Source organism: Camellia sinensis, chromosome 13 (genome assembly GCF_055761805.1).
Source record: "Camellia sinensis isolate YWXY chromosome 13, ASM5576180v1, whole genome shotgun sequence".
In the NCBI taxonomy this organism is placed as follows: Eukaryota; Viridiplantae; Streptophyta; class Magnoliopsida; order Ericales; family Theaceae; genus Camellia; species Camellia sinensis.
This window is the reverse complement of record NC_138973.1, coordinates 146,013,350-146,032,330: the sequence shown is the minus strand read 5'-3', so window position 1 is coordinate 146,032,330 and position 18,981 is coordinate 146,013,350. Positions and strand designations below refer to the sequence as shown.

The window sequence follows — 18,981 nt, the reverse complement described above, 5'->3', positions numbered from 1 at the left end:
CTCCTTCTCAACAGTTTGCTAAAACAAAGAGGCATCCTTAGAACAAATAACCAAGAAGCTCTGGTAATAATCTAATTCTTGCCACAAGCTACTCAACTCAGCATAATATAGGGCAAGTGATCGATCCTTCTAATTTAAGCCCCGAATCTTCTTTGGCAACTCATAGGCTTGTGCATCATTACCTTTTTCAGAATACATATGTGCCACCACTGTCCAAATCTTATGAGCAGTGTCCCATAAAATAAAAGTCCAACTAGAGTAGGATGCATGGAATTGATCAACCAAGTCATAACCAAAGCATTCTCTGAAATCCATTGAGTACGCAAATCACCGTCATCATTAGGTTGCTTAAGGGTAACAGCAATACATCCAATCAAACGACCAGCAACGATAGCAAGACTATATGAGTGGGACAAAATCAAGTAGTTGGTACCATCAACCTTAATATGACTAAATTTGAAAAGAGGGATTATCACTAAGAATCACACGACGACTTAATCCACTCCCCTCAAGACCCTTAGAGGTCTAACTCGCGCCCTCAACTATAGGAAAATAGAGCAAGGTATCCAACCAATCAGAAAACAACCCACTAAAGACAGAAACTCACCAAATAGAGCAAGTCCACATCAACAGCCACTCTAGAACAAATCAGCAAGTGCAAGCAAAAGGCTTATAGGCTCTCAAACATGAAGAAACACACAGGAACCTCAAGAAAACATCAAAACAGGGCCCCCACACCCTTGCACCAGGCTAGTCGGCTCCCAAAGAGGAGGAAGAAAGGGAAAAATCAACCAAAAAAGGCTAGAGCAGGTTATTCCAAAAAATCATTCATTTTTCCTGAAAATCAACCAAAAATCGAAAAACAACCAAACAACGAATACAAAATTAAAATAAAATCATAGGGTCTACCCATCAAATTTCAAGCATGGGGAATTTTTTTTATTTTTTTTATTTTTTTTTCCCGAACTGTTTACAACGAAAGCAGAGGGAAAAGAGAAGGAGACACTGGGAAAGAAAACCTTCAAGGAGGAAGAGGAGGCTCTTTATACCATGTTGGCTTCATAGATTAAGATGAAAAAGAATAGTGGAATCGAGAGAGAGAGAGAGAGAGAGAGAGAGAGAGAATGATAATACGGCTGCTGAAATATTATTACTCAATCATAGGGTTTATATCATAAGCATATGTATTTATACTAATAAACACAAACACGTAAGTACCAAACTACCCTCACATAACACTAACAATCATAACACTTAACACCGATTATACACATAGAGTTATTATAAGGCATCATTGCTGTCATGGTGTCCCTCAGGAACTCTAGTCCTAGGATTGCTTGAAAGTCATCCATAGGCACTGCCGTGAAATGGGTTCGCCCCTCCAATGAGCAAACTTTGATAGGAACTGACTTTGCAATGTCATAGATCGGTTAAGCCACCAAATTCATTGCCTTGATCCAACTAGAGTCTCTCTAAAGACAAACCCAATCTTTCCGCCAAGAACAAATACCCCATTCCTCTCATTGCAGACTCTTTTGATCAGTTGAGCACAAGGTACTTCTACAAGCTAGACTTGCAGTCGGGCTACTACCAAGTGCAGATCAAGGATGGTGATGAGTCAAAGACGTCGTGTGTCACTTGGTATGGATCTTTTGAATTTCTTGTAATGCTTTTTGGTTTGACTAATGTCCCTACAACCTTTTGTACTTTGATGAATGAAGTATTTCAGGAGTACTTGGACAAGTTTGTGGTGGTTTATGACATTGTGGTATACAGCTCCACATTGGAGGAGCATGTACAACATTTGAAGCAAGTGTTTTAGAAACTAAGAGAGAACCAACTGTTTGTGAAGTTGGAGAAGTGCTCATTTGCCCAAGACACCATCAAATTCTTGGGGAATGTTGTTAAGCAAGAGAGCATTCGGATGGAACAAGACAGAGTTATGGCTAGGGGTGCAACTCGGGCGGGTTCGGTCGGGTTGGGAGTCTGCCCAAGCCCGACCCGAATTGTATTTGGCAGTGCCCAAGCCCGCCCAAGCCCGACCATGAACCCGAGCACTGCTGCCCAAGCCCGGCCCGAGCTTTGTATTTTGAGCTCGGGTTAGCCCGAATTGCCCGAATTACCCGAATTGCCCGAGTCCAGAAACCTGTAGGTAGATCTAAGGGTAGACATAAAAGATGCTAATCTAATGGTAGAAGACTAACAAAAAAAAAATAAAAAATAAAAATTAAGACTAACTCTTTTACTTAATAGAAGACTAAGGCCCCGTTTGGGGACTTACCTTTTTAGCTAAAAAGTCAAAAAGTTACTTTTTTAGCCAAAAAGCCAACAACTCATACCAAAAAGTCAAAGATTCTCTTTTCTCTCTACTTTTTGCACATCTTTTCGTAATTAGCCAAAAAGTCATCCCAAACATATAAGTTTTTTTTACCTACTTTTTTAGCCAAATAGCCAAAAAGTTACTAAATTAGCCTGTTCCCAAACGAGGCCTAACTAAAAAAAAATTAAAAAATAAAAATTAAGACTAACTCTTTTACTTAATTTATATATATTATATAATTTATTAAATTATATATATATATATATTATATATTATATATTATATAATTTATATAATATATTAAATTCAATTCGGGTTCGGGTTGCTCGGGTTGGCCATTGGTTCTGCCCAAGCCCGGCCCGAATTGCAATTCGGGCATCAAAATTTTGCCCAAGCCCGTCCAGATTGCAAGATATAGTTGCCCAAGCCCTAAAAAAACTCGGGCTGGGCTCGGGTTGCTCGGGTTGAGCCCGCCCGAGTTGCACCCCTAGTTACGGCAATTCAGAAGTGCTAGCCACCTTCAGGAGTGTCAGAGTTGAGATCATTCTTGGAGTTGGCCAACAATTATCGGTGTTTTGTGAAGAGTTACTCGAAGATTGCTACTCCTTTGACAGAGTTGCTGAAGAAGAGCAGAGGGTGGGCTTAGACTGCGGAATGTTAGCAATCCTTTGACAACTTGAAACAAGCTTTGTCTAAAGATCCAGTCTTGGTTCTACCAAATGTTTCCAAGCCTTTTGAAGTGCAAACATATGCCTTAGATTTTGCACTTAGAGGAGTTTTGCTACAGGAGGGGCATTCGGTGGCATATGAGAGTTGCAAGTTAAGTGATGCGGAACGGAAGTACACCGCACATGAAAAAGGGCTTCTGGCCATGGTACATTGCCTTCAATTGTGGAGCCACTATTTGTTGCGCTAGCAATTTGTGGTGAAGACAGACAACACAGGGTGCTTCTTCATCCTCCTGAGAAGCCAAATCCAGCAGTGGTACTGCATACCCCTGGGCATTATGCCCAAGGACCAACCCAGGAAATACGATAGGGATCTACCATGCCTACCTTGCTGTTCACAACCATATGCGCTTGCAAGGTGCTTGGCGTAGAACTTGCATCCCCAATGAGCAAGTACGTAATATGCTACAACCGCCAATCCCTAATGCCCTCGTTAGGGTGACATTATCCTGGCTACCTTCGTTGTTTGTTTCCCTCTCCATTGGGAAACCCGCCCCTCGCAGACACCACCCTTGGTGCAGACCTTGTATGTTTCCTTACCCATAGGAAACTCACCCTTCACGGACACAAACCTTAGTGCAGACCCCATACATTGAAGGTGCTTGGCGTAAGTTCCATGTACCGTCCCCATCATAGTGCTCCTAGGCTGGCTCTAATACTACTGTCACGGATTGGGCACTTGTCATCCTCCCAAAAAGCCGACTCCATGATTAGTATTGCGTATCCCTTTGCATTATGCCCAAGGACCAACCTAGGAGACGCGATAGAGATTTACCCTACCTGTCTTACTGCTCACAACCATATGCACTTGCAAGGTGCTTGGTGTAGAACTTGCATCCCCAATGAGTTAATATGTGACACCTTGCCATGCAGAACCAAAAATAATTTTGTAGTTTGATACATTTTCTTGAGGTTGCATCACAGGAGCTCTAGAGGAGAGAAAGTAGGCAGATGTGTAGACTAGTCAATTTATAGACTCAAAGAATTACTACAAATATAACTTTACAACAACTTAGAAAACAAACACAATCTAATTCATGCAACTCCAAAAACTTGTATAGCCAAATGGAATGTGTATTGCATGTTATTACAATGTGTAATATGCCTAGAGCGTTGAGACTACTGAACAAAAAATTTGCATTTTATCAAAATACAAAACCCATCACATGATTTACATGTTAGTTACTTTTTAGATTATCACACTCACATTAATAATTGTATCACATACTATGAATGAAGAATGGACACTTCTAGAAAGAAGTCATATTCATATTGTATCCATATTGGATACTAATCCTCAGCTACTTGCAGATCTATACTTTATAGAAAGGATAAATAAGAAAATATGGCGATATTAGAAAGTAAAGACCAACCATAATTTTTTTTTTTTTTTTAACCGATAGGTATTAGATACTTTCACATAATCTAGATCATGTATCCGAACTATTATGAAATTGAGATTGTAATCATTCTCGCATGACACTAGAGTACAATTGTTGTGCTAATACAAGAATAATTTTTCTATACTTTGCTAACTCCTTAGAGAGAAGAAAATAGTGAGATTAAAGTAGTGCATGTTACTTTTTCAAAATTTATCAAATTGGCATTTCCTTAATGTTTTGTACACGTGTCCCATATTTGTATCTATACTTTATAGAAAGTAAGGATAAATAAGAAAATATAACGATACTAAAATCAGATTTCAACAATACAAGCCCAAAAAAAAAAAAAAAAAATCATACAATACTTTTGCATGTAACGCTAACTATGACTGGGAAAAAAGCATAGGGGCATTGTAATCAATTTAAACTTGATATTGAAATGAAATTTTTATAGGACCAAGTAAAATTTAAAAGTAAAATGGCTATTGATTCTTAAACTAATACCTAAAAATTATAAAATATATATATTTGTTACGGACATATTACTATACCTGTATGCTATTTTTTAGGTTTTTTGCATCGCCAAATCATTACCGTATAGTTTCAGTGCTTCATAGATAACGTAATTCCTTCTTATCAAATTGGGGATCAAAAATCAACAGATAAGAATTACCATTTCAATATTTCCCAAAAAAAACTCACAGAATGATGAAACCAATTTAAGAAATGAATTTTATTAGGGAAAGAAATTTGCCCAAATTAGGGACAAAGAGCACTAAGCTAAAAAATACGATCTTCAAAATATCATAAACTAACTACTAAAGGCCCAAACCTCCTATTTATAGGCTAAAGGCCAACTAAGCAACCTAAAACAAAATTACACTCCAAATTTTATTACATCATAGAACTTATCAGATACTTTTCCCCAGATTGAATAAACTAGCACTCACATTATAGCAATAACAACTGATAAAAAGAATTAGTCATGGTTAATGTCTGTGGTTAATCTACCTTAAGCAGTCCAATATAAATTGACGTACAACAGGATGGCTGCAATTGAAGGTGTTTCCACAGCCTGAATAATTATAAAACTCTCCCTGAAAAACCATGAAGTAAGAGTTAGTTACTTGTCAATGGTTATAACTTTCAGGGAATATTTCAAAAAAAATAAAAAAGAAAAATAAAAAGAAGAAAATAAAAAAAGAAAAAAGAAAAGAGAAAAGAAAAGAAAGGAAATGAAAAGAGATCTTAATACTTGGATATATTGTTTAAAACATGGACTTGACAGACTAGATGCCCAAATAATTTACCCTATAGTCCGCACTAAACCAACACCAGGTAACGATATTGGTTACAGATCAGAACTGGTAAAGTCAAATTATTAGAGAATTGATTCATCCACTGGAATACAATGTGCTGATGACGGGCTAATCTGATGTTCTCTCTCATATCAACCACAACAAAAGTAGTGAAGTTTATACCTCATGAAGTCTCTTGTCCATGGTAGAAAATAAATAATCACCAGTCATCATTTCCAGAGAGAAAAAAAAAATACAGTCCAAGCATCAAAGTCTTCTCCAACAGAGATAATCAAGATCTACATGAGTGACAATGGAACCTTAGAACAAACTTCACAAGTTTCCCTTCATTAAAAGATCATATATTAACCTGAGGAGAAGCAACAATTCCCTTTCTTAAACTTCAGACCCCTCGTCAAGAAAATAAACCCTTTATATTTAAGGAATTTGAAGGCAATGGAAACACAAAAAATTCATTGATAAGAAATTTTGAACAAAAATATCTATTTGTTTCACTGATAAGAAACAGGAATCCAGTGTTCCTTTCATTAATCAACTAAATGCTAAAAGATCAAAACATTAGCCTATATAGAAGTACATATCCCCCTTCTTAAACTTCTTTCACTAGTCAAGACAATAAACATGTCTATGTACAGGAACTTAGAGCACGTTTGAACGATGGAATGGACTAACATGAAATGCCATTCTAGCTTTGCATTCCGTGTCCCATGTTTGATAAGTCTTATCTAAGTATGAATAGTCATTCCAATGAAATGGCTATTCCAACAAAATGTGGGAATGCCAATTCCTTCCTCCAACTTAAGGATTAACCATTCCATTCCATCATAGAATCACATAAAATATTATCAATTAGCTACACCACCATTCCCTTTTGCTACCACCCCTTCCACCACCGCCGCCACCACCATTACTACTACGATCATCGCCACAACCACCACCCTATTGCCACCACCACATTATCACCGTCACCACCGCTGCTACAACCACCACATCACTACCACAACCATTGCATCACCACCATGACCACCACTACTACAACCACTACCACTACCTCTATAACCACCACATCACCATGCCACCACTACCCTACTACCACCATCTTCGCCACCACCACCACAACTACCACAGCCACAACCACCACCTCCACCTCTACAACCACTATCCCCACCATCACTAGAACCACTACCCTACTGCCACTGCTCTTACCACCACCATTGCTCTGTCACTACAACCATTACCTTACCAACACTACTGCTACTTTCACAAAAACCACACTACCACCACCATTTTCGTGAGAACCACCACTCTACGACTTCTACCTTATACCACCACCATCGCCGCCACCACCGCCACAACCATTACCTTACCACCACTACTACCATTTCTATAAAAACCAGACAACCACCACCACTATCGCGATAACCGCCAATCTACTACCGCTACCCACCACCAGCACCGTCGCCGCCGCCAATGCTACATCCAACACTGCCACTGCCACAACCACCACAACACTAGCTTACCACCACCACCGATGCCGCCACCAATATCACTATTCACACCATTACTTCCACAACTATCATGATCTATATGATTTTTTAACTTGTTTGTTACTAGCTTGTTAAAAAATAAATAACTAAAATATATTCCATTCTATTAATTTAAATGCATAACCAAACATGAGAATGAGAATTATCATTCTATTCTTATGTCACTCCATGTTGTCAACCAAACAATGGAATGAGAATGAACATTCCATTCCATTCAACCTTGTATTTCATTCACACTTCATTCCATTCCTTCATACCAAACATGCACTTAAAGGCAATTGAAACACAAACATGTCATAGATAGAAACTCCGGATATGTATGGAAACTTTCGGAAATCAGATGATTCTTCCAAAAGCCTTAAATAATAAAAAATAAAAACCATTTCTATAGTAATACCTTAGGCGCAAGCATATAAAAGACACTGTTATCAACACCTCTAAATGACAAGGTGGGACCTTTCTCATTCCCTTCAGCAGTGTGATTGAAAACAACATCCATGATCACCTGTTAAAAATATATATTTATTTATATTAGAGGGAAAACTCACCGACCATTCAATAGCATGTTGAAACAAGCTGTTAAATGTTATTTATCAAAAAACATAATAAAGTCATCACCTCGATTCCTCGTTTATGTGCTTCTTTAACAAGAAGCTTGAATTCATTGATTGCACCGCTGCCACAATCACGTTTTCCAGCAGATGAATATCTTATCATTGGTGAAAAATAATTGATTGTTGAATATCCCCAAAAATTCACCCTGGCCAATAAATATGTTCGTAAGATAAATATTACTATGCAATGCCAATATGCTCCTTCCAAGTCTTTTCTATGTCCATAAAGTTGTCGGTCTTCCTTTGCTTCTTCTGATTATTAATTTTTCAAGCAGATAATGACGATAAAGTAATTTAGGATTACATCCATTCGCATACACCAATTTTATCAAGATACCCTGTATAGGTAAAGCATTTTATCATGCGTAGTTATAAAAAATATGTTAATGGATCCCAAACCTCTAATGTTTTATTTGGTTCACTGGAATAAGATGGAATGGAATGTCATTCCTTAGGCTCCTCTATGAAATGATCATTCTCTTACAATGGTTAATGATGACTCCATCTGCAATGCATTTTTCATTATTTTTTTAATCAATCAAACATGGGAATGATATTCTAATGCAATTATCATTCTATTCTATTTTATTCCAGTGAAAACAATATATCTAAGAATGTTTTTATGTTATGTTATGTTATGTTATGTCGTATTTCCCTTATGGGTATTTTTGTACTTTGAGCATTATAAATATAAATATGATGAAATGAACGAGAGAACCCTAAGTTACTCTTTCATCTTTTATCTCACATCATTCTCTCTCGACCTTCTCATCATCTTCTATTTTGTTCCTATTTCTTCTCTCTAAATCTAACTTGGTATCAAAGCAGGGAGCTTTTTTCTTCCTTTTTCACTTATCTGGTTCGTGTTCATGCTCTTGCTTCTTCTTTTTTGTTTTTGTTTTTGTTTTTGTTTTTTTTTTTTTTTTTTTTTCATTTTTCAACACTGACAATGTAAATAAATAAAATAATAAACTATTATTATTGTTTTTCCAATATGCTCGACTAGGGTATATATACCCTAGAAAAATATCAATTTTTTTGGGTGTACCTAAGGTCCTTTTCCTTTTTTTCAGACTTTTTTTTTTTTTTTCCTGCAAAAAAGAGGTCTTTTCTCTTTGCAGATATGTTGTTTAGGTCTTGTTTTGATCGATTGGAGGCCTGAACCAAGTCATGGCAAGAGCATTTTCTTCGTACCAAATTTCATGTGCTGGCCCGTCAACCTTTGGATCCTTAGTAGTCTCTGCAATGTACCCCATTACGAGCAGTGATAGCCAAACTGAAGGCATGTGGCCAAACCAAATAATTAGTGTCATCCAACTTTATAGACGTAATCTGGAGAGAATTAACCCATCTTACTAGATGTAATTCAAAAAGACATAATATCACCAAGAATCACATCATGATTCAGCCTTCATTCACCGCAACCCTAGGAGTTTTACCCTCTTATAGCATTTATTTATGAAGGAATAGCGCAATATCACCACTCAAATGGTCCGAGACCACAAAAAACGAACAAAACGGATTGAATCTTCACATGGAAGCAAGTAGCCAACATAAAAGCTTCACCGCAGCAATGTAACTCCGAATAGCTCAAAATTGAGGAATATTAACAAAGAAAACTAATTGGTGTGCAAAAAATCCCTAGCCACATGTCCTTACCAAAATACCATAAAAACATCAAAACCTCAAAAAGAAGACCAATAGAGGGTAGAACATCTGTGTTCGGCACCCATAAGATTAATTCTATATACCCCCATCATTAGTCATACCTTCATGCTGAGATTTGGACAGTAGCAGCATAGATGTATTCCGAGAGGGGTAATGACGCGCAGCCTTATGAATTGAGGAAGACAATTAAAGGCTTTAATCAAAAGGATAGGTCTCTTGCCAAGTATTACACTGAGTTGAGTAGTTTGTAACAGAGCTTGATTACTATCAGAATTTTCAAGTTGTTTTCTCTAAGAATGCAGCTACATTTCATCATATAGTAGAGAATGAGCGAGTTTATTGTTTTCTTGTCAGCCTCAACATGGAGTATGATCAGATTCAGGTTCAAGCTTTGGGTCAATATCCCTTTCATATTGTAAGAGAGACCTATGCTTGTGTGCTGCAAGAGTAGAGCAAGTGTAGTGCTATGGTCCATAATCCTAGTCATGCTTGCTTAGTTGTGAAAGTTACCTCCACTCCTCGAGATGGAAAATTGAGCCAACTCAAATCTAAAGGATTGGTTGAAGTGTGATTATTATGGGAAGGATCGACCTAACATAGAGCAATTTTGGAAGTTGACTGGTTGTCATAATCGAGGGCATGGTAGTAGCAGAGGTGGTGGTGTTGTGAGGTCCCATGCTCAAATGTCTAATACATCCACAAGCACTTCCAGTGATACTGGTTCCCTTTTATTGGGATGAGTTACAAACTTTCAAGCATTTAATGGCCTATCATGATATCTCCTCCACCATAGTTCCAAACCCTCTTCTTCTAATTTTGCCCATATAGGTACTCCTATACGTGCATTTAGTCTCTTCTTCCACTCCTTAGATTATAGATTCTAGTACCACAAACCATATACTAGGATCTCTTAACATTTTTGCTCTTATACTCCCTATTCTGGTAAGGATAAAATAAGAGTTACTGATGGTTCTCTTTCTTCAGTGTCTATAAAAGGTTTCATCAATTGTGCTTCCTTTCTTTCCCATTCTTTGTTTTACATATTTTGAAATTCTCTACAAATCTACTTTATGTCAGACGCCTTATAAATTCCTTGAATTGTTCAGTTACTTTTTCCCCTTTACATTGTGTTTTTCAAGAACTAGATACGAGGCGAATGATTGGCAATGGTAGAGTACATTATGTCTTTACTTTCTGGATGCTACCCTTCCACTTTTATCGTCTTGTTAAGCTCTTCAAGCATATAGTGGTTCAGTACTATATTTGCAACATAATGGCATTGTTGTTTGGGTCACCCATCTTTTATTGGAGACTTTTCCCTAAATTTGGTCAAGGATTGTCATAGGAGTAGTTTTTTTTCTTTTTTTCTTTTACTTGTTTTGTGATGGTTACAAATTTGTAAAGCATAAACGCTCTAGTTATCGTCCAGCTAATGAAAGAAGTGTTCCCACTTTTATAATTGTTCAGTCTAATGTGCGGGGCCCATCTCCTCTAGTTGCTTTTTTTGGTTGTTTGTGGATTGTCACTTTTATTAATTATTATTCTCATGTCACTTGGGTGTACTTGCTTCATACTAAAAGTGAGGTGTGTGTACTCAATTTAACACCTACACAAGAATAGCTAGAACATGTCCATGAAATATCAATGTGCAATTTATGGATGGAGAAAGGATTTGATACATGAGAAATAATGACCCATTGACTGGAAATAATCAACAACTTTCGCATGAAAGAAGGTAAAAGAACAAGAGTTTGTGTTTATTTATCAAAAAAAAGAACAAGAGTTTGTGCTATAATGTATTAACAACAGAACTTGTAATAGTAAGAAGAGAAGCATGTAAAGACATAGAATCAACAAACTTAAAAAGGGGATGAACTGCAAGATTAAGTGAAGCTTTATCTTACACAAATACTTAGGATTAACTGACTCACGAGGAGTAAACTCCAGTCCATAGTTTAATTGTCTAGTGTCATATCAGGTTGAGTCGTTCAAGGAAAATTAATTTCCAAAAGAGAAGTCTTAACATTTGGCTCAAGTTTTATGATCACTTTAGAATAACGAAAACAAGCATAAAGTACCTTTTTATCATTTAAATAGTCATGGTATTCATAAATAGGTTTAGTGTCCTGATGACTAGATGAAGTGACTACATTTTTGCCTAAGATTGACTCACTTTAGCCCAAAAGGGAAAAGATTCTGGTTATCTAGATTAAGAGAAAAAAACCCCAACAGTTACCTTTTCAGATGAGGCTTCACATTTAGTAGGTTCTTGAGTTGAGGGTTTGCATTTAAGTCCTCTATCTCTTGCGGTAGGCTTAGCTAGTGTCAACATGATTTTAATGGCCATGCTTAAAAAAGTAGCCATTCTCCCAACCCAAGTGTTGGGCATCTACATCATGTATCCAAGGATGACCTAGAAGCATATGAACTACATCCATAGGTAACACATTACACGTAATTTTGGTTGAATAACTACCAAACTGAATAAGCACTGGACAACACTCAGAAATAGACAAAAATGTCTTATCCAGGTTGTAACCCTGTATAGCTGAGGATGAGGTTCTGGATTAAGTTTGAACCTAGGGATAGCGGACTTTGACATCACACATTAATGAAACTCTCTCGAGATTCATCACAATTTGTTTTGTCCTCCTGTCCTCGTATCGATTTCTTGATAGCTCATAATCATATCCTATATCCTAAAACCGAAGGTTTTATGTGGTGTGTTGCGCTAACATAGAAGTTATGAAATAGTAAGATTACATAAACCACTAGAATTTGAAAATAAGAAAGAAGGAAAGAGAAGAAAGAAAAAGGGAAATCGTGGTCCTAACTTTCAATCTATGTCAGATATTGTGCACTATACAATCTAAGTGCATAAATTTAATGCAAGGAAGATGTTGGAGTTTAAACTTCCAACAGCAACAAACTAGAAAGTTATAGATTGAGAAAGGAAATAAAAAAAACCAAAATCATATATTTTAATAAAACAAAAATTGCACAGCGATTTTAAACAACACAGTTCTATAAAAATGTGGTGATGTAAGAAGAAAAAAATACATAGGAATGGGAATTCGGCTTCAATAATCAGCCCCGCCTTGTTTCTTTCTTCTGCCTTTTTTTTTTTTTTTTTTGAAAAGCGACGAAGAATATTATTAAGCATGAGCACAAAAAGAGAGAGAGGACAAGAAGTCCTTAAACAAGAAGTTTCAAAACAACAACAAAAACCAAAAATAAACAAGAAAATCTGGAATGGGTATCTCTCTCTTTTGCCCACTTCAACTTAGCCCTTTGCCCCAATAAATTTGTTCCTTAAAAACTAGCTCTTTCAATTTCAATCTAAGCATATTTCTCTCATCTCAAAACCCTAGACAACCCCTCCCTAATTTTCTTAGCATCCAATTCCTCAATGCCCCTTTGAGCATCTCCAACGGTGCATCTTTTTTTTTTTTTTTTTCACCAAATTTGAGTAAAACTCCATTTGATATCAAGTGCTCCAACGGAGAATTTTAAGCTTTCATCAAAACACCGGTCGACTGGGCAATGGAACGGCCAATGTGTTTTTTTCACAAATTTTTGCCTAGAGGTGGTCATCCAAGAGGACATCCCGGGGGGCATCTGGTGGTGAAAATTCAACGGTTATAAACAGTGATTTGATGATAGCTCCCAACGTCCACAATTTGGTTAAAGATTTTTGATATCCTCAATTTGATACTTATTTGATGAAACCATTGGAGCAGGAAAAGAGGTGTTTTTTCATCAAATTTAAATTTGATGACAAAAATGATGATCCATTGGAGATGGTCTTACTAACTCCATTTTAACTCTTTCAAATCACCAAAAACATCATGCTTCCACAATTTCAAATTCTCCTTGACCCCTCTCAACTTTCTCATAAACTAGCCACCCATGAACTTCCTCATTCTCCCACCAATTCTGAAAATAAGACTTAAAAGAACGATCTTCCAACCATGCATTCTCGAACCTAAAGGGAGATGGACCCCACTTAAAGGAACAACTCTCGAAAACCACCAGACAATGATCCGAAACAACCCTTGGCAATGCCTCTTGTCTAATATCGGGAAACAAACCTTCCCATCCCAATGTGTGGAGAAACCTATCCAACCTACAACACACAAGGTTCTCCTAAAGATTAGACCAAGTAAACCCAGCATTACTCTAGGGTAGATCAATTAATCCACACACTCTAATAAAAGAGTCAAAATCCCTCACGCTTCTACTTGTAACCGCCCCATTAAGCTTTTCCGAAATGAGCCTAACCACATTGAAGTCACCCCCCATACACCAATTTGGAGAACAAAGCCCAAATAAATCTGCCAACTCCTCCCACCACTTCTGTTGATTGCAAGGTCTATTAGGACCATAGACCCCTGTCAACCACCATTCATTATTATCCCTATTCCAAAACCTAATAGACAATGAAAAAAAAACCCTAATCTCACACTCCATAACTACTCTCCCGTCCCACATAAACCAGCCCACTTTTTAAACCACTAAGGTAAACCAGCCCACTTTTTAAACCAAGTCCCCCAAACACTCTTTATAAAAAGACCTATCACACCTCACTCTTTGTTTCTTGAAACACCACAATGTCTGGTTGTTGTACTTACAAAAACTCCTTCATCACTGCCCTTTTTCTACGGGACCACAATCCTCTAGCATTCCAATGCAAAATCTTCATTAAGCACCATCAATGACCCTTGCCTCATTTGCCCAGCCCTCATAATGCATACCGCTCTCAAGATTTCTCAAACCTCTTCTATGACCCAAGCTCCTATGAGTGATATTCCCCTTAGATGCTAATTCAAACTTCTTAGACCTAGACTTCTTCCCACTGGTCCTAACAAGGGACAAACCAAGAGTGTCAAGCAAATGCACAAAATGAGGCATATCCTCCTCCAATGGAAAAGACACAAACTTGCTCATCTCCTTCAGCCATCGTTCATAATCATCCCTCCCATTCCCAGGAACACTATCCACCCCGAGCCTATGATTACTAGACATCTCCTTCAAAAAGCCTATCCTATAATCCTCCTCATTGATTGCATATGGGCTCAAACTAGCACTGGTAGAGAAACTACGTATGGTTGACTAATAGCATTGGAATTCTCAATTTAGTTGCAAATAAAATTGTACCAAGAGCTTTGTCTATATGTTATCATTTCCACTAGTTCTTAAAGTGTGTAACTATGATGAGGAGAAAAAAAAAATGTACTTATAGTCATCCAAAACAGAGTTGTAGCAGTAGTATTCCAACTCATTGAACTCATGACAAGGCATTAACTCTACACAGTTGACACCAAGTTCCTGCACAAAAAAAGAAAACAATTTAGGAGGGGCATATGGCAAAATGAAGTTTGATTAAATCAGTTCATGATAATACATAGAAAACTAATTACAAACAATCACTGTTACACATGCAACATAATTTTAGAGTGACTGGAGCAACTATTTCAGCACTAATTTACAATTAACTGTTTGTTCTTTGTAGGACTATTGGGTCCATACAAAATGCATATCACTAAATTAAGGTTTCACATAGGAAGTCCGTCTTCAGCTATTACTGACTAGCAAATGTTTGACTCAACAATTGATTTGTTTGAAAACAACCAAGGGCAGCGTTCATTCAATCAAATTTTTAATAAATTTACAGAATGTGACCACCTAAACCCTACTAAGGAGCTGAAACTCATTATGTGTGGGATATTCTCTTGAGAGGAGAACCTTAAATCCCAATTCTAACAATAACTGTTAGAATCAACATTCCAAAATTTTGATACAATCTAAGAAGCAGGGGTGACTCAACCTCATAGTTGATGGGGTCCCATCCCCCAATCAACTTATCAAAAACTCTTAATTTTTTTATTTATTTATGTGATTAATGTTTTACTTAATATGATTCAATCTCATTAAAAAATTAAGGGACCCCACCATATAGTTTGATCTCAACAAATGAATAATTTCTTGATTACATAAATACAGGAAAATGTGTTTGACATTATTGACAATGAAGTTATTATGTAGCAATTCTAAAAAATAAAACATCATCAAATGCAATTGTAAAAGTTTATATTCTTTTTTGTTAAGACAATAGTATAATCCTTTTGCAGTTTATTCTACTTCAAGTTTGAAAAGTTTAAGCCCTCATTTGGGATTTGGCTTTTTTAATAATTTTTTGGCTTTTTGACTATTTTATGAGGTGAAAAAAGTCAATATAGTTGATAATGACCTTTTTTAGTTGTATGAAAAAACTTACTGGTATGTATGACTTGCTTTTTTAGTGATTTTTAACTTTATGTTTTTGTAATTTTTTTTTTTCACATTTTGACTTTTACATATATATATATAGCTTTTCACATTTTTATAAGCCTAAAAGTCAAGTTTACAAACGATGTTTAATTGACCATGTTTAGTTTAAAAGTTTTATTTATTTATTTATATTTAGAATTTGTGGAATTTGAGCATGTGGGTAGCCCATCTCTAAAAATTTCTAGAGTCGCCACTACTAAGAAGCACGAACTCGTGACACAGAAGAGACATGACCCGAACAAGCCAGCACCAAGATTTAAAAAAAAAAAAAATCTAGGACATGACACATGGAAGACACACAAAAAATATATGTCTTCATATGTTTAATATATATATATATATACAAGGATAAACAATTATTATACGTCACATGTATGGATATTTGATTCAAAATTCAAAAAAATTAAAGTCTAAATGAGGAGAATAGGTATATATTTATGTTATTTTTCTTTTATTATTGGATTTCAAGTTATTTTATTTAAACTCGATGTGTTTCATGTATGTCTAAGAAATAGACACGTGTTTCCAAAGTGTTTAAAGTGTGTCCGAGTCCAGAAAATTTCAAAAAATAGTAGGACATGTTTGGACATTTGTCCGACAGGTGCTGGAAAGTCTCCAACAAGTATCGTGTTCGTGTCTATGTCCGACACACCACTCCACCTTCTTAGAAGTGTTGGTGTTTGTTACCATTTTGTTTGGAGTTTTCAAAAACAATTTTCTAAGTTTTCAATCCATATTTTGTGTTTAGTAAATTTTTTTAACATTTTAATAATTTTTTTTTTTTACTTTTTAGGCCCACTTCATCTAGATATACTTAAAAAGTACAAAATTTATATGAAATTTTTTTAAAAATTCATTGAATACAATAAAATACGAAAATGTACTAATTTTTTTTTTATAATTTTTTGTATTTAATGAATTTTTGAGAGATTTTTGCATAAATTTTGTACCTTTTTAAGTGTATCTAGATTAAGCGAATCTTAAAACTAAAAAAATAAATAAATAAATAAAATAAAATAACTCACTAAAATCAAAAAACAAAACAAAAAAAATGATTGAAAACACTGAAAAATATTTTTGAAAACGCCAAACCAAATAGAGTGCAGTTTACATTATAAACTCATCATACATCGAGTAAGCCTATGAGCAAAATTGTAATTCAATTTTCAAAGATTATGAAATGGAACAAGTAGAAATTCAGATCTCAGAATATCATTTAAGAAACAAAACAAAACAAAATAAATAAATAAATAATATATATTAAAAAAAAGATCAAAATTTCAAATTAAAAGTTCATCTCTAAATATGAAACTTTTGCATGTAAAACTATGTTATTCCATTTTTCCAATACCCACACAGACATACAAGGAAAAAATGTGATGTAGTAGAATAAAAAGGTTAGGTGTCAATTAAATAGCATGTTAGTTGTAGTCTATAAATAGGTAATGTAATAGTCCATTGTACTTAGTTTTGGAATAAGAAAATATATTGCGATGGGAGTAGAGCTTAGTTTCTCCCTCTAGCCCTGAGGGGTTTTACCCCCTAATTGGGGCATTTGTCTTATCTCTCTTAATTTGATTCTCGATTTTCATTTGGATTTCAGCTTCTAATTGAGTTTCACGATCATCAATCCACAGAATCACGATTTGATCTTGATTCACATTCGCAGGAGTCCTCGAATCCTCTCCTTCGATCGAGTTCATATTCTAGGTCGAAGCCCTTGTTCGACTTTGTATTCCAGTTCATGAACCCTAGTCGATCCTCGAAATCTGCCTTGGATTTGTTCTGAGTCTTTGGCTTGCGAATAGAAGGTTGATTTCATGATTCATAGTCGAAGATCTAGACTCGAACTCGAAGACCTATCGCATCTCGCGATTTTGAAATCAAAGGTTGCATCAACTTCAATCTCAGTTAGTAAAATCTAGATTGCTGTTGAGGACTCTGAAGTCGAAGTGAAAATTGCGATCTGACGGGATTGCTTCATCGACTCCACTGGACGAAAGAGGGATTTTGTTCAGTTGTTCTAGTTTGCATCTGGTTCGATGTTCAAGCCTAGAGTCTCTCTGAAGTCGAAGTTGAAGACCCATCTTCGCGAACCCAAACTCGAAGTTGAAGACCAATGCGATTTGAAGATCCATCACAAACTCGAAGTTGCTATGGTTCATTGCAATTGCGACCTAGCTCTTTGATTAGTGTTTGCGTTCGCTGGAGTTCTTGAATCCTCGAGTTCGCAGACTTCAAATTAAACCTGATCTTGCGATTTCAGTTTGGCCTTGTGATCTAAATTGCAAAACAAGATTCGATCTGGGTTTGGTCCTTCAACTCTAATTTGTTTCGCTGAATCAGTTGATCGGCATGACTCAATTTAATTCTGGTATGTGTGACTCGGTTTTCTTCTCAAATGGATCTATCCTTAATCAATTCTGGTGTGGCCATCTTATTCTTAATTCTTGTTCTTGGATTGAATCTTGATTATTTGCTGCTACATACTGCTGTGAATGGATATTAAATTGAGTTGTCCTCAATTATGAAATTGTGTCTACAATTGTAATCTCTGTAATCGACATATCTACACTGTTTGTGGGTCATATTGGGTTGTTTGGTTATGGCTAATCGGGATCGAGGTCGTTGAGATAGCTGTGGTAGAGCTTATGCTAATCCATTGGGTGAAGAAACCGAGATGAAGTTCTCCATTGGAAGGGCCACTAATGCTAATCCAAATCGAAATTTATAATAAAAAAAAAAAAAAAAGAACAAAAAAAAGATAAGCTGAAGCAAATGAGTGGACGACTTGTCATATCACAAGCTGCAATTGAAATTTTGAAAAGCTTCAAAGAAATTATTTGAAGTCTATTGTTGGGACTCCTTTCATACCTCTTTAGGAAGTTGTTTCGAGTTGAATAGGTTGCTTCTTGTGTGCTCAATTCACATTCGTGACCGAAGAAAGGAAGGAAGGAAAGAAGGCATGCAACGTCAAATTTCAGCTCGTGATAAGTGATTCTCATGTGTTTTGCCTATTGGATGCATCGTCCATCCTCTTATTTGTGTCACTGTTTCTCAGCCTTGCTTTGGA

The 18,981-nt window shown here is 36.2% G+C and overlaps 1 protein-coding gene across 4 annotated transcripts in view; it reads right to left on the bottom strand.

Annotated features, from left to right (window-relative positions):
* The window catches only part of ISA1 (isoamylase 1), a 99,493-nt gene that overhangs the window by 64,733 nt on the left and 15,779 nt on the right, over positions 1-18,981 (bottom strand). For all 4 annotated transcript variants that reach the window (XR_014349756.1, XM_028222979.2, XM_082903705.1 and 1 more), the window contains 4 exons: positions 14,815-14,906; positions 7,915-8,056; positions 7,694-7,801; positions 5,442-5,527 (listed from right to left, as the gene is read on the bottom strand). Coding sequence is in view for 3 of the 4 variants with exons in the window: in XM_028222979.2 (XP_028078780.2) it covers positions 5,442-5,527; positions 7,694-7,801; positions 7,915-8,056; positions 14,815-14,906 (428 nt within the window). In the remaining variant the exon portion in view is untranslated. The remainder of the gene's footprint in view (positions 1-5,441; positions 5,528-7,693; positions 7,802-7,914; positions 8,057-14,814; positions 14,907-18,981) is intronic.